Below are 17295 nucleotides of genomic sequence, written 5' to 3'. Positions count from 1 at the left end.
GCGGGAAGAGGGGGTGCATCCTTGATGGCTTGCCTCTATTTGCGGCCTTGCTGTAGGCTTGCCTTTGAGATTGTGTCCTCACTACAGACATGACCTAGGGGATGAGACCTTGATACTGGCTTGTTCCTGGTTGGGTTCTCACAGCTGCTTGCCCCAGCGCACAAAGCCTTGTTGCTGGCCTCCTGGGGTATGGCCTGCTGCTACTTATTCAGGCACCATCTAAGCTAAAACGTACTCCCTTTTTACCCCAATGAAGCAGACCTTTTCCACTGACCCTTCAAGCTGTCCTGGATTAGAAAATTTGCTTCGCCAAATTTTTAGAAAAAATTGGTTTTGAGGCATTATTACAAGGGAATTTGGGAGGGCTTAGACAAGTTCCCGTCTCATTCCACCATAGTGACTTTTCTCTCCTTGATTTATGTGAATTTCATTTATAACTTCTTGAAATATGATAGATTTTTTTGGGGGGGAATTATGATTTTTCAGAAGATTCAGAATTTTCTTAAATGATCTTTTTAAAATCTGTTTTCAGATCAGTTGTTTTGATATATTTCTTAGATTTTCTTCTGATTTTTCAATCTTTTGCTTTTAATATTTCTTGTTTCATTGAACCATTATATTCTGTATGACCCATTCTAATTTTCAGGGCATGTAGTTTTTGGGTGAGGATTCCTACTATCCATTCAAAGGTATTAATTCTCCTTATTCTTTCCTTTCTGACCATTCTATTCAAATAATCTCATAAACTTGTGATTCTTTTGTTCTCTGAGGCTTTACTTGGAATTGTAAATTCACCATCTTCATATTTTATTTCCTTGGTTTCTACCAAACCAAGATATTTCCTAATGGTGTTCATATTTTTTTCTTGATGTGTTTTAATCTAATCTCATTAGCCTTACTTAGGATGTAGATTGATGGGTCTGTGCTTGGATTGGATTCTGTTAACTGAATGGTAGGATAGGGTCTGCTTTGTGGTTCTTACCACAGGCCTTTGAGACCCTCCCTCCACTTTAAGCTCTACCTGAAATCTTTCCCTGCTGCTGCTGGGCTCTGTGGCTACACAGGTCGAGTTAGGGATTTGCTACAGGTTACAGATACACCTTAGGCTGACCTTTGCATATGACTTTTTTCTTGCCAGAGCAGGCAAAACCTGGAACTCCCAAAGATTAATCTTCTCACTGAGCTCTTGCTGCAATGACTTTGAAGATACAGATTGAGCTCTGCTTGAATCTTCCCCCCCTCCATCTCCCCCAATCCCCTACCCCCCCGCACTTGGGCTCATGACATCTATTGTGTTTTGTTTGCCAACTAGCCAGGCTTGTCTATCTCAAGATCTTAGAATTCTAGAGACCTTTGGGGGATTCCTGGGCAGAGGAGTCATGTGATTTTTCTCATTTCTTTATAGATGGGTGTATTTCTGAAACCTATTGGGGAATTTTTGTATAGGAATCTGGGCCATCTTATTAATTTGCCCTAATACTTTTGGTTGATATAACCTCTGAGTCTCAGTTGCCTCATTTACAAGGTAGTAAGGATGATGACCCTTAGTTCACTAGGTTGTTGTGAAGATCAAATGAGGTAAATGTAGGTTAAATGTTTTGCAAAACTTATTAGCTTCTCCCACATTTGTTATTTTTATACTGAGACCTCCTAAATCTATATCTAGCTAACTCCAGGCTCCTCTGAACTTGAGTCTATACTTGCAACTGTTCACTGGATATCACCACCTAGATTTTCTGCAACTTTTTAAACTCAACCTGAGCAACATTAATTCATCTTCTCCCCCAAATTTTGTCCCCTTGCAACTTACCCGTTTAATTATATGTTTAATGCTGACTATTAATAGAGGGAGTTTTTGATATTAAAATCACAAATCTCCTATACTTAGGTCCTTGTCTCCATTTAAAAGGTAAAATTCTTGAAAGTAGGGATTGTTTCATTACAGTACCTGAAACAAAGTGCTTAATGTTTGAGTAATAAATTCTTGAGTATTGGTTTCCAACAGCCTCTTTGGGTAGACTTTAATTCTCTCTTCTTGTAGACTGAGAATCTGAACCTCTTCTTGATTTCCTTCCTAAGGCCTATAAAGTTCCTAAGATTTAGAGAATCCCCACTATAAGTGGGATTCACCTAATGGTGAATCACAAAGGGTTTTATGTGGTACAGTGGAAAGATTATTGTAGTTAGCATTGAGGGGGTTCAAATTCAATTTTGTCTCTGCCACTTATGTCCTTGTCGCTTACCTGTTTCAATCTTGTTCAATTCGTCATTTTTTGTTGTTGTTGTTGTTGCTGTTTTGGGCAAAGACACAGGAACAGTTTGCCATTTCCCTCCCCAGCTCATTTTACAGATGAGGAAACTGAGGTAAATGGGTTGAGTTACTTGGCTAGGGTCACCCAGCTAGGAGTGTCTGAGGCCAGATTTGAACTCAAGAAGAGATGGCTTCCTGACTCCAGTCTTGGCAGCTATCCATTGTATAACCTAGCTTCCCCAAATGTCCTTAAACAAGCTATTTGGAGTTGCTAGAGTTGGTAGCAAGTAAATGGGAGGTTGTTTAGATGGTTTCTTTTAAGCAGCATATTTATCTTTAAGGAATCATGGTTAGGTTTGTGGAATGAGGTGTGAGAAAAATTCATTTTTTTAACTCTTTTAGAGCAATGTAACAACTCCAATGAGGAAATAACTCCTTTCCCCTTTAAAAAAATGTCCAGATAATTCTGAAGAAAACACGTTTCTATGATTGATCGCAAGCAAAATATAACCGTGTGTGAGGCATTTTACCTTTGATTTTCATTCTTTGGTCATACGCATCTAAGAGCAATGTTACAGAGCAGACAGAAACATCAGCTCCGAAGAGTCAAATGATTTATTCTCTTAGCTGAGCAAATCACCCATCACTCTTTCAGACTCAGTCTACATATTAGCATATTTGTATCACTGGCACACTTGGGATTACATGATAAAAGATCAGAAAGATCCACAGAAAAGCGCTACCTTGAGTGAGCCATGGGTTGAGCAGGGAAAAGGGTCATTTGAAATTGTTAAAATAAGATTAGACTGACCGGGAAATTGCAAATTATGAATTGTATATAAAATTCCCACCATCTAAAAATGGACTTCCAATTATGCCTTTCAATAAATTAAAACACATTTTCAGGATTCCATCTCTTCTCCTCTCCTATGCTAGTATCTAGAGGAATGATCCCAGATGCCACAGGGCTTTCATTGTTTGGCCCTGTCCAACAATGCATCATCCAGAGAGGGCACAAGACTCAATGGCATGTAAACACTGGCATCTTGATTGTCTTTTCCCCAAACTAGTCCTCAGGTTCATCATTTGAAGAATGAGCAATTTTAGCTAGATATTTTTTGTTCTATAAGTTCTTTATTCTCTGAACACCACAAATATAACCACACTCTACAACTATTTAAAAAATTTTATAGAATTGTTCTTAAAATAAAGGTAAGAAAAAGTATAGGGAACTAAGATTATTTTGCTACAAGATCAAAGGGAGCTCCTATGTGAAGGGTTCTTATGAGAGATGAGTGTTCATCCCACTGGAGCAGAATTTTAGAAATGAGCACCAAAAAGGACTTAATGGACTTCATTACCTGTCTTTGGTAAGGATTACATCTGAACTACAGTGTAAATAGTGAAATCATATTATCCAGTCTATATATGGTTGTTCCCATTTTCTGGGAATTTAAGAGAGGATAGATTCTGCCTTGAGTAATTAAAATGTGAATTTAACAGGAGACAGGATTGTGGACTAAGTAATTTAGATACAGTATTAGGAAAAACCTGGATTAAAATTCCATTTCAGACTCTGTGGGACTGAGTATATCATGTAAGATTTTCTATCTCAGTTCGTTATCTGTATAAGTGGGAGATTTGAACTACATGGCCTCAGATCTATAATCTATGATCTTAGATTTCCCTCAATACCTCTCAGCCTGGGGATTGAGAAACTTGTTATTTTGGACATAAGAAAATATTACAGGATTACAGAATCCTGGACTGTCTGAGGTAGAAGATCTAGTCAATGCCTGGAGAAGAATTTCTGTTGTACTCTCTCTCACAGATCTCTTTGTTGAAAGACTTATAGTAAAGGGGAACCCATTGTCCATGACAGCAACCCATTCCTCTTTTGAACATCTGATTAATAAAGTTTTCCTTACATAAAGCAAAAAAAGTCTTCCTGCAACCGTCTTCCATTATTCCTTGTTTTGTGTGCTGAAGCTAGGCAAAGCAAGACCCCCTTAGGACATTTTCCCAATACCTGAATACTGCTCCTTCCCATATTTTCCTTTCTCCTGGCTAAATGTCTCCAGTTCCTCCAACCTATCTTCGTGCTTCACAGTTTTCTGTCCTCTTACTATTCTCTTTAGGATTTGCTCCAGTTGTCTATGTTCTTTCCAAATGGTGCCCAGAATTTAAAACTATAGTCTTGGTAGAATATGATTAAACAAAGCCTAGCGGGCTATGTGTATCTGTTAATACAATCTAGGATCTAGGTAGCTTTTTCATCTGCCTTTTCACATGAATGATTGTTAAGCTAACTTCCCTTGAACATGAGCAGTTATGTAGTCAGTTTTTTTGTATCCCAGTGCAGGAACTTATATTTATCACTGTTAAATTTAATTTTATTAGAATTAGTAGCTCAGTGGTCTGGCCTATCTAGAATATAAATTAAAGATAAAAGCACAAGATTACAACATATGAAGTACTTCTTGACTGATGTTTTGGCAAATACTTTAGAAGTAAAGGACTCAAAAAAAAAATAAAATATTGTGCATGCTTAAGGCCCTGTCACATTTTAGGATGTTATATAAGAATCAATTCCTGTCCTCTAAAGAGGTCGCAAACTAGTGGGTATTGGGCTGTAAAACTCCCCTCTGTGGCCTGAATTAGTTTAAAATGTAATTAAGAGATGCTTAACAAAATTAAAAAAAATACAGTAAAACTTAAGTGATGTTAATTTGTTTTTAAAAAACTAATATGTGGACTGCAGGGATCCATATTCTATTTGATAGTATTACTCTAAAGGGAATTAACACACTTTTCAAATATTGCTGGTTCAAAAAAATTCCATTTAGCCCTCCAAAATTTATACAGCCCCTATGTTAATATCTACTACAAGATCTTTTTTATCCACTCCTCCCAACTTTTTTCTGTATTAGGTGGTGTGCACTACTTTGCTTGCCAAATCTTTATAAGACAAAATGTGGGCTTGAAAAGAAGTCATTTCCTTGTATTTAGCTTGAAAAGCTAAATCTTGAAAAGCATTCCATGGTATAGCTACTGATATCTCAGTTGGCTTATCAAAATCTAGTGGCTCTGGATTGATGCTTTTTGTGAGTACCCTCAACAGATATGGAGTATTTTGGGAAACCAACACATTAAGAATAGAAAAGAGAAATGGAAAAATAATTTTTAAAAGAAGAGTATTGATTCCTATTCAATTTTTGGTTTATTAAAGATATGGATACGTGGGCCAGGGTTTTTTATTTTTCCATGGCTGATCTAAAAGACTAAGTGCACATTTTATATTTTCTTTGGAAAGACATTTTCAGCCTTTTGTTTTTGTTCTTGTTTTGTTTTGTTTTGTTTTGTTTTTGGCAAAACTACTTCTAGGATTATGATTCACTGGTGAATTATGTTATAGCAGCAAAGTTGACAATTCCTAGAACTTTAAGTACCATTAGTTTCCAATCACAGATAAGTTAAATGAGACAACTATAAATCTTTGAACACACACCTTGGTACTCAGAAAATAATCTTTGGGACTTACACAATAAAAATCCTGGTATATGATGGCACTGAAAAAATATTTCTTTACAGATAATGAAGCTGGTATAAATCCAATTGAGCATATCAGTAATCAGGTGTCCTACCCCAAAGGACTTACATCACCAAGATGAAGTGAGAAAGTTAGAGGGAAAATTCTCTTCATTAGAAGATTCCATCTCAAGTGCTCCTCTAGGGGAACACCCAACCTGTAGAGCCACAGTAGCAGCCTCCATCCCAACTTCTTGCTTAATCCTACTTCTTTTCAATGGAGTATCTCTCCCATTAGGCCCAGTACAAGTGAGTAGATTTTCCCCTAGCTTTCAGTCTTACAACTTCATCAGATTTGTACTTTTAGTGAATAGACACAGTTATAGACCCTTGACTGCAACCAATTGCACAGCCCAGGATAGGGCATATTATTACATTATCACACTAAGTTCATGTTTCTCTTCTACTTGTTCCATCTTTTCTTCTGTGTCTGGGTCTGCATGGTGGATTTCAATGCCGTAAATATAGATGAAACCTCCTATGGCTCCACCAAGGAAAGGCCCTACTACTGGGATCCACCAGAAGTAACTTCCAGCTCTGAAATGCAAACAAGAAATTCACATTACTATTTGCATTTAGTTTGGATGACTCACTTCTACAATGTATGTATTCATTTCCTTTTTTCATTTACCTAGAGTTTGAGGAAGTACAATACACTGGATGAGTGCAGTGAATATGGCCCAAAGGAAATAGTGAGGTAGGGCTTTCCCAGGCTTTCAGGACCCTGCTGAGTTTGACTTCCAAAAAAACTAACCCACATGATTATTGGAATAAGTAGCAAAAAATCCCAATAGGACCTGTGAGAGCTAAGAACACAGCTATAGTTAAGGCTGAGGAGCCACATAGTTCATTCAGGGTAAATTAATTGATCCTGAAACAGCACAAGGTGGGAGGGAAACTGGAAAGATCTGGGGAGATTCCTGAGTAAATTCACATCAAATTAGAAAGACGTGAAATGCAAGTTTTTTGAAAGATTGAGCTGCTATTAAAAATTTTGTCATTCTATTTGGCCTGCTGCAGTTAACTTTAATCTACTTAATATCTGTTGGATTAACTTGGGTATGCAGATCAAATTAATGGGTAAAAAATTGTAAAGTATTTATTTCATGCATATAAAATACAAATATTATTAAGCACTCAATAGGCACAAAATATATAGTAAACCATTGTTTACCTTTGAGGTCACACACTTTCTGATAGGATTTGCTTCAGGCATATCTCTCACACCATTTCTCCTAAGTGTTTAAAAATTAATTTGATATCACATGAAGTGTGGATTCCACACAAAGGCAGCTGAATTTGACAATGATTTCTCATGATGTTCTCTGGAGAGCCAGTAGTTTTATCTGGCCAAAGCCATGAAGTTAGATAAAGTATTTCTTAAGCACTTACTATATGTTAGGTACTGTATTAAGCATAAGGGATATAAATATAACAACAATAATAAAGAAAGATGGATCCTGCTCTCAAGAAGCTTACTTTCTAATGGAGGAAGGCAACATATAAAGGGGGACTGAAAAGAAAAGAAGAATAAGATGGGCAAGAGCTTTGTATTGGAAGTCAGGTTAAATTAGATTCTAGTACCCAATGAAAATACGTCTACTATTATAACATAATCTAGATAAATTAGTAGATAATGAACTTAAGTTACAGTGTATTCTGTTTTTATCTCAAAATACCCAGCATTAATATTCATGTCTTATATACAATATGCTTAATGCTTATTGAATTGATTATACATCAATCAACAACTGTCTTGTTGCTATTGACAGCAACAAAAATTAACAAAAATTAATAATGTAATTATTAATGGCAAATATTAATTTATGGATTAAAAAAAATACTTCTTTGTGTTGTGTCCTGAGTGACCCCCGCCCCCTACCTACCTTGCTTTCCCCAATCTTGGCTTTGTAAGTTATCTAACCTCTCTTGGTCTCTGTTTTCCATTTTTTTAAATGAAGGGATTGGACTAGATTAACATTCTATCTAATTCTATTATAACTAAATTCTAGATTTAGATTTTTCTGGAAGGGATCCTGATATTGGATGCAGTAGCCACCAGATGTCACTATGATTGCACAATAAAGTTAACATTCTTTTCCTCCAAATCTGCCAGGCTCTCTAAGGCAAGTGGAGGTCTCGTTGTTCCATCTGTCCCCGTTAGACTCAAAGCCTGTGGCTCAGTCTGGGACCGAGGAAATAAAGGAACAGCTGCAGATGAAGGAATAAAAGGAAGTCACAAGGGTCTAGCAGCTCCAATTAGGGGAACAAGAAAATACAGCTGAGTGGAAGTTGCCAGGATGATTTAAGGATTCAAACTAGTTCCTGGAACAAGTTCATCAACCTATGAAAATCTTTGCTTTTTATCAAGCCTATTGCCAGCGGACAGGCACCTCAGAAGGGAGAAGTTGCCCCCCAACAAGAGGGGAAAGGTTCTTTGAAAAGCTTATCTCTACCATTCTGCTTAAGTGCCCCCGCACCTGCACAAATCTACCTTTCTCTCTCAAGCTGACAGTCCACGTCGGCCAGCCTCGGTGGGAGCATATTAAACAGGGAGTGCAGAAGTGGGACGAGGTCGCGCTCTGCCTTGTGATCAGTGGTCACCCTGTCTCATGCATGTTCTTATTAATCTACTTGTCACACGGATGGCAGCCTGCCGTTTTCAAGGTTTTGTTGAAGGCCTTACGATCTACTCTTGTTCTGTGTACAGACTTGGATCACTTGATTGACAAAGCCTTGGTTCCTCCCCTCAGAGCAAGGCTAACCCAGTCTCTCATCCTGCTTAGAAAGGGAAGGCCAAAATGTGTACTTGACCGTGTGTGAGAGCATGTGGGAGATTTAGGGACTCGGGTTCTTTCCTCTCCACAGAAAACATCAAGCCGGAGCTTGCCTCCGTGTGTTTGCCATTCCTCAGACCTAGGAGGAGACACTGCTCATGGCAGATAGGGTGCTCTCATGAAACTGGCTGGGACTGGAGGAGCGGAGTGGGGGGAGAGGGTTTGGGACTTTGGAAGTAGACGAGCGTACACTCATGTGGGATGGAGGGAAGCTCTAGGATATGGGCCAATAGTTAGCCCAATATCCCTCCGCTTTTTCTGAGAAGAGGAGAAAGAGCAACAAGAATAACATGTTTATAGTTCTTTAAAGATCACCAAGAAGTCCTGGGTAAATAATCTCATTTGAATTGTCAAAACAACTCTTGTCAATATTGTTATCCCCATTTTAGAGATGAGAAGCTAAGCCTTAGGGACTTGTCCACACAGAGGGAGGGAAGTGAAGTCTGGTCCTGTATTTGCTGTAGGCAAAGGCTATACAATCTTTGAATCCTACCATGTGGGGAAGGGAACTGAGAGGAGGAACCAGCATTTATAGCACCGATTTGGAGCCATCCACTGTGTCACAGATGATCATCATAATAGATAACACTTAAATAATGTTGACTATGTGCCAGGTACTGATGCTTAATAATAATAATAATAATAATTTTAGTCATTTAACATAGAAAGCTCTATACTAAGCTTAGTACAAGTGTAAGGGGCTATCTCTGAGAGAAACCATTCTCTACTGATATCCCAGCAACAGATTTTTGTTCAACATAAAAATCAAAGTTTTGAGAGGAATTGTGGCATAATAGATAAAGAAATGGCCTCAGGATCAGGAAGACCTGGATTCAAATCCTGCCTCTGGTATACTATGTGACTTAGGGCAAATCCCTTAAATTTTCAGTACACTGGGTAAGTAAAGCTACAAGCAGCAGAACAGTTCCTAAGCTACATTATCAGAAGTTTCACATACCAATGCGAAATAGCCCAAATCAAATAAAAAACCCCACCATCTCCTTTCAGTGCGATGATATAGTGGGCAATTCCTCCTGACTGCTCTCTCCCTTCATGTTCCCTTATCCCCACTCAAGAGCCCATGGGGGACATCAGTCCTTTGACTATTCCATCTCTGGACACTTACGTGAAGACTTCAAACCCCCAGCCTGCCAGGGCTGTGAATAGCCTGGGACTCAGATCTCTAGCTGGGTTCATGGCACAGCCAGTGTTCATTCCCAAAGAGGAAGAAAGAACCAGGATCAGTAGGCCAATGACAACGGGTTCTAGGCCCTTGGGGACCCTCCAGTTTTTTTCATCAAAAATGGCAAAGACAACCAAGAGAAGGAATGAGGAAGACATCACCTGGAGAGGGAGAAGAATGCATCAGTGAGCTAAAGCTGCGCCCTTCCAGTGGGTCTCAAGGCTAAGAAATGGGAACTACTGAAAGAAGAAATTCAAATGCTGTAGCCTTACAGAGCAGAGGCTTCATTTAGCCAAGACTGGGAATTTTCATTTCAGAATACTCCCCAAAGGCAGAGATTCTTTATGTATCTTCAAAGACTGCTCTTCCTAATCCCAAATTGGAGTATCTCAAGGGATCAATTGCCTCTTGCAATCATTTCAATAATCACTGACCCCTGTTACTGTGCTTTCTGAAGGAGAAGAAAGTACTCAGTGTGATCTTTTCTGGACATTTTCTGGAACTTTGGATGAATTTCACTAAAGGGACTAAAAACAATTAAGTAGGATTGTATTTAATTTGATCAAAAAGTCAGGAAAATATCCTGGATGCCAAGCTCTCTGGGTGGTCTTCTTTGGGGTTACGAATCAATAAAATTGTGAATGATTTCAGGAGAGAAAAAAATTGAGGGTGTATGTCAAAGAGGCAACTCCTTGGATGAATTAGTTGATCAACAAACTCTTATTAAGTTTACCTTTTTTTGTGACAGGCACTAGTAATCAATTCTATCTGATCTTGCCCCAGTTCTAGGCACTAGGGATATTATAATAAATTAAATGGCTGCTGGCCTCAAAGAACTTACATTCTATTAGGAGAATCGGAGCTGCAGCTTGTCTTGTTTTTTGGGGCAATAGTCTTACTATTGCCTTCAACACTTCTTGTTATTGAGAAAACCAAAGAATGGACAATTCTGAGGGCAATCATAACACAAGAAAGGACCATGTTGTGATCTTGGTTGTTCATCAAATCCCCCAACAGTTTTCTGTTGAGATATGCCCGAACTACATGGAGGGATTCAGAAATTGAGGGATTCTCTACATTTTCATGATATCACAATGGCTCTGTTAAATAGAGGGGTGGCTGTTGCTTACATTCTAAGAAAGAAAAATCAAATCTTTGCCAGGAGAAGTTCAACCTGGTGAAAGCAAATAAATAGTCCTTCTACCTTAGATGGAAACAGATCAAGTAGGTCTTCTGTTTAAAGTGAAAATCCTTATAAGATGATTTATAAAGAAGCAACCATTCCCCTTCTTATCCCTTTCCTCCCCCACACTTGTCATGTGAAGAGAGAGGGGAGTGGAATCTACTGGCAAACAGAGCCATTCACCAAGGATCACTATATCTTTCACTTCCCTCAGTATCTGTATATGTTCCTATTGAAACCCCTAAAGCCCTTAATGACTACAACTTTTCTTTATAATGCTAGAAGCAAAACAATTTTTATACAGAAAACTGCTAGTTTGTACAGGCCCATAAACTCAGGTACTTCTGGCTGAAGATGATAAAGTTTTCTACTGAATGTTCCAACCCTACCAATAATTTTATCTCCCATTATGTACCCTCAGCTTCTCTTTCTTCTCATGACATCCCTCCTTCCTGCTAATGGGTCTTTATTTATGAATATGTGAAATCATTGCTCCCCTAATCACCTTGAAGCATCCTTTCCCCTCCTTAGATCACAACTTATATTCATGCCATAGCTTAGCAAACATCGACAAGCTCAGTGTCTTATTTCTAATGAGTTTTGAGGGGAAAACATCTAGCAACTTTATTGGAAAATGTCTTATTCCTGCACAAATAGAGCCATCAACTTTTACCTTTAAACAGGTATAAAATACGATAAGAATTACTGAAGGACAATTTTCTTGACTAGGAGGATCATGGGAGATCAGAATAGAACTTACAGAATCTTTTTCTCTGAAGATCTTTAAAGTAGGGAAATCACTGAATTTTCTATAGAGCCTAGAGGAAGGATTTAAAAAAAACCCAAAAAACTTCCATTGCTTCCACCTAATAGCTTGGGGCTTCATCATGTGCCTGTGACCTCCGGAAATGTAAATATACATTCATATCTCTTCATAGCATGTCTTTTGACCCATTTTTTCCTTAATTTTCACAGCTATTTTTAAGTTTGGTGATTTTTTTTTTATTAACAAAAAAAATCTTTTTTTTTTTTTTCTTTTACTTTCCTCTTTAACATGGAGGGGGGGGGAGAGAAATAATACACTTGCAACAAATGTGCATAGTCAGGCAAGCCAAATTTATGCATTAGCCATGTCCAAAATTCTTCACCCTGAATTCTTCAAATATGGGTGATTTCTATGAACTATAATCCATAAACCACTAAGAAATGGCAAAGTCTAGCTTTGGAGCTATCTTAGCTATTAGTTGGTTTCAGATACTGCTGTCAGTCTAGGTCACATTCCTGTCTATGGTTTTCTCCTTGACTACAGAGAAATCAACAATTTCTTCCTGGTTCCATTAGTTTCTTATATCTTATATCCCAGACCTTTTCTTCTTTAGCAACTGGGGGTCTCCTTTGGAGCCTGGCTTTTTGACTGTTTAACTGATCCCATGATCCTTTTATCAGTATCAATTACTTATTATTTATAATTATTAATAAGTTACATTTATATATCTCTTTAAGGTTTGCAAAGTAGTTTATGCTCTCTCATTTGAATTTTTTCTCTGTATATCTATTGTGAATTTTTTCTATAGGTATTCTAGAAATAAGAAAGGGAATAATTCTCTTTAGGAAAAAAATTCTGACAATGCTTCTTAGGCTATAGTAAAAATGTAATATTATCCCTCAAGATGTCAGTGTAAGTCTTTACATTGTTAGAAAACGATTAGTAGTATAGTTGAATAATGGCTTTTTTGGTCAATTGCCTACATTAGGGGTAGAGTATGTCCAGTCCATGGGCTAAATAAGGTCCATGAAACCATTTGGTCTGTCCCTATAAACACAGGCCATAGTTCTTCAAGATGGTAATTTTGTATGGCTCATGAATGATATTATAACTATCCAAACAGCCCTTGGCAGAAAAATGATTCCCCATCCTTGGCCTATATAGTCAAGATGTTGACAATCAATTTAAAGTAACAATATAATGGACATATTTAATTTCTTATTTTTATTTTCAGTTCCAAATTCTCTCCCATTCTCTATCCTTTATCTCATTAATAACAAAGAAAAGAAATACAATAAATTGTGAAACACGTCTCTTCTCTCTCTCTCTCTCTCTCTCTCTCTCTCTCTCTCTCTCTCTCTCTGTAAGTTCATGGGCTTTTTTAGAGCTTTAGTAGTAAATAACTAATTTTCTCAAATGTACACATAGCAGGATAGGTTGACCCATGTCCAGTCATTCTTCACTTGGAAGATTCAGCTTTGATATTCTAACTAATCATATTTCACTAGCATTCTACTATCATGCCCACTTCCATTTAGTTCACCTTGCATTTGTACTTACTTGATCTGCAAATTCATTTGCCACAGTCAGGTATTTAACTGGATATGTTGCAAAAATCTGTGCTGTTGCATTTTCTCCTGTGACAAGCAGTTTTCCTTCAGCAAAGCACCTAATTGCATCTATAAAAAAACAAAGTCCTCATTTATTAGTATTCTTTTGAGAAGCATCATAAAAAGAGGAAAAAGCAAGACAACAATTTTGGATAATGATGATGATCATCAAAAATGTCAAATCTCAGGGTGGTTCTGGAGCTCACCAGGATGATTTACAAAATTTTGGTTAGCGCCAGGATGGATCACCAAAAGCCCACATATATTTCAACTGGATCACTCTGTCAGTTACAGTCTAAAGGGATAAATCCACTTTTCCTCTGGAATTTCAGAATTGTCCTGTGAGCAAGGTAAGACTCCATGGATCTCTTTGTGCCCCAAACCAAAACTCCATGGAGATTTCAGGAGTACCCACAGAATCCGGGGTTTCAAAATGGATATAAAATAGGAAATGCCTGACATAAAAGAGCTTAGAATCCAAAAATTTTAGGGAGGGAAAGGACAGATTTTAAAGCCCAATCCAGAGTATTTCATTGTATAGAAAAAAAGAGCACCAAAGTCAGAATTTACATCCTAGTTTTTTTTTTTTTTTTTTTTTTAACAGGATCTTAGGCAAGTCAGTTTCCTCTTTTGTAGATAGAAGCATGGTACAGTAGAAAGTGAATTGGAAAACTTGGGATTGAATCTTGCCTCTGTCCATTTACTAGCTATTGTTTAACTTCTTTGAGTTCAAATTTCCGATAAAATGAGTAGTTAGATTGGATGATCTCTAAAAACTTCCAACCTTAGACATTTAATTCCAAAATGAAGGGATTGGACTAGTTAAGCATTAGAATTCTTTTACTTCTAAATCCTACCACTATCCATTAAGGGTGTGTTCCCACTGACACAGAAAAGTTGACTATTAAATTTTCAAGATGAATATTCACACCTGGGAAATTTAGTAAAGCCATAAATCAGGGCTTGATTGTTGTTTCATTGATTAACTGTATCAGGGATCAATAAACTTTGGCCTGAAGGCCAAATCTGGCTGGCTAATTGTCTTTGTATCCACCCATAGTTTAAAATATTCTCTTTTTGGTCCCTGTGTTGTTGTTTAGAGGAACACCCCTCTACTCCAGATTTGAGAAAATGATGTAAAACAGATTAAATTTTAAAATGTCTTATTTTTGTTATACAAGAGAGTTGGTTGTTAAAAGTTTACCAGCACATCTTTGTACCTCTCAGATGTAACCAATTTGGAAAGCTCTGTGAACCAACATTATGCAGGTAGTTAGTGACGGACCAGAAGTCATGTCTTCTCTGATTTCAAATTCAAGGTTTTAAGTTTTCCTCTCTTCCCCTCACCCTTATTCTACCACATTCTCTCATCACAGAGGGAGAAAAGGACCAGATTGGACCAGATTAGAATAATGTTTTGGGATCTAATTTCATTAATTCAAAATGTAAATGCTTGAAGGTACTTTCAAGGTTATCTTCTATAAGCCTCCTTTCAGAGATATGGAAACTGAAACCTAGAAATATTCCATAACTTAATTAACACAGTGAATTAGTAGAGTCCCAATTAGAATCCCAAGTTGTATTGACCTTTAATTCTGTGTTCTTATCAGTACTTTTATTCAGAATACTAATAGTCTTGTGGACCTATGCCAGAGAAGCGACAGGTTTCATTCCACCTTTGTTATACAGTACTTTTTCTTTCTTCTAAGGCTTCTTTTCAAAAGCCATTCAAATTACCCTGTTCCACTTCTCCCTTCCCCCCAACTAAATGGGAGAAATCAATAGAAATAGAAATTCCAGAAAAATGTTATTACTCTGATGACATACTTCTCCTCTTCTGATGGATGTCAGAGTATTTTTTACATGGAAATTACTTTCATTATTATTATTCTCTATCTTTAACACAGCATTTAGTTCTTTTAGGGACTTAATTAATTTGACCTTAATTATTTTGACTTGTGTTGGTAGTATTCCATTCTTCTTGGGCATTACTCTCTTCAGAGAAGTTTTCCCTTATTACTATATCTGGTAAATTCTCCCACTATCTTCTTCTTATCCTCATTATAATCTTCAAAATAATTTTAACTAAAATTTAATCCCATTCTTTTATCCTCCCAATCCAAATGGCCAACTTACCATAGTATATTCCAAAGAGGGCTGCAGCCCCTACAAAAGCCCCCAGGAACTGAGCCCCTATATAGAAAGGGAACTTATACCATTTCATCCGTCCGTAGAGACACATAGCAAAAGTCACTGCTGGGTTAATGTGACCACCTGCATGGAATATCAAATGATGGAAAATGAATCATGAAAGGATCAGACTGGAGAGAAAACAATTATCTAATCTCCATAGAAGTAAAAATAGTGACAAACTTCAAACTCCCCCACCTTAATTCTCAAAAAATATAATCTGTTAGGTCTAGTCTATAGAAGAAAAACCTCAAAGAGAATAAATGTCACTTTTATTTATTTTTGAAATGCATTTATTTATTTTAAACTTAAATGCAAAACAAGAAAAAACAAAATAGAAAGAGGCAGAAGAAGAAAAAACATTGTCATATATATAACAGGACATAAGAGAAGATTCAAAATATATAACGATAAATTTCTATTTTAAGAAAGCATATATAATAATAGAAGACACTATATTGTCCATTTTTTCTTTGCTTCCTTGTAGGTTTTCATTTTCTTATGTTCTGTGCTGTGTACTTTTTACTTTATTCTTTTCCCCCTTTTCCTCCTCCCCATCTCCACCTCCAAGTGAGCTGCAGTTAAACACAGATACCTTTATATATATACACACACACATATACATACATAAATATACCTACATGCAAAAATGCATACATATACACACATATATATATACATATATTTAAAATAATATTAATGTGTTTGACATATAATGTAGATTTCTTTCTTGATTGAATCTTTGTGAACAGAGGACACTTCCAGTGACTTGTTCCTGAAAAAATGCTGTCATGTAGTTCAGGACAGTGAAATTCAATTTGTTTCTTGTAGCATATGAGAAATGTGTTCTCCATTCTAGCCAAATATATTTCCCTTATATTAAAAAGAAAATCATTAGGACTTTCTTGTAACCTTGGGCTAGATAGATTTCTCCATGTCTTTTGTGTTCCTTTCTGGTTAAGACCTTAGGCATGGTTTTTACTCTGTGGAGTGCATCATTACTTTCCCAGATGTCTTTGCATCTGTACAGTCAGTAACTGGCTTTATTCCTTTTTTTGATTTTGCTCTTATCACAAGAATCCTCATTTTTACTGTACAGAAAGATAGCAAAAATCATCTTTGAGCTTATGTCACAAGTGTCTCTAATGAACACATATTTTCCCCTAGAGAACAAAACCCATATTTAGAAGAGATTTCAGTTTGTGGAATGTGGTCTTCAGAATACAGGTGAAAAAGAAAAAGGAGAAAATAAATTTAAAGAATACAGGAAGACAAAAAAGTGGGGAATTGTATGCCAAAAAGAGTCACTGGCAAGTATCTGATTAGATATGTTATAACTGTAAACATAGTTGAAAATAGGAGGAAACTAGATTTGAAATAATTTATTATATATGGAGATCTCACAACCAGAACTAAAACTTCTATCTGCATTTTTGTTTTTATTCCCGGGTTATTTTTATCTTCTGAATCCAATTCTCCCTGTGCAACAAGAGAACTGTTCAGTTCTGCAAACATATATTGTTTCTAGGATATACTGCAACATATCTAACATATATAGGACTGTTTGCCATCTAGGGGAGGGGGTGGAGGGAAGGAGGGGAAAAATCGGAACAGAAACAAGTGCAAGGGATAATGTTGTTTAAAAAAAATTACCCTGGCATGGATTCTGTCAATATAAAGTTATTAT

At 36.9% G+C, this 17295-nt stretch overlaps 1 protein-coding gene across 1 annotated transcript in view; it reads right to left on the bottom strand.

The window, feature by feature from the left end:
* Window positions 1-2848: 2848 nt before the first annotated feature.
* AQP9 (aquaporin 9) overlaps window positions 2849-17295 on the bottom strand; it is a 61147-nt gene continuing 46700 nt past the window's right edge. Inside the window, exons 3-6 of the mRNA XM_051980729.1 lie at window positions 15555-15692; window positions 13369-13487; window positions 9803-10020; window positions 2849-6376 (exon numbers count right to left, since the gene is read on the bottom strand). Coding sequence (XP_051836689.1) covers window positions 6211-6376; window positions 9803-10020; window positions 13369-13487; window positions 15555-15692 — 641 coding nt within the window. The 3' untranslated portion in view covers window positions 2849-6210. The remainder of the gene's footprint in view (window positions 6377-9802; window positions 10021-13368; window positions 13488-15554; window positions 15693-17295) is intronic.

Source organism: Antechinus flavipes, chromosome 2, assembly GCF_016432865.1.
Source record: "Antechinus flavipes isolate AdamAnt ecotype Samford, QLD, Australia chromosome 2, AdamAnt_v2, whole genome shotgun sequence".
NCBI lineage: Eukaryota > Metazoa > Chordata > Mammalia > Dasyuromorphia > Dasyuridae > Antechinus > Antechinus flavipes.
The sequence above is the reverse complement of the archived record's forward strand: the minus strand, read 5'-3'. Positions and strand labels throughout refer to the sequence as shown.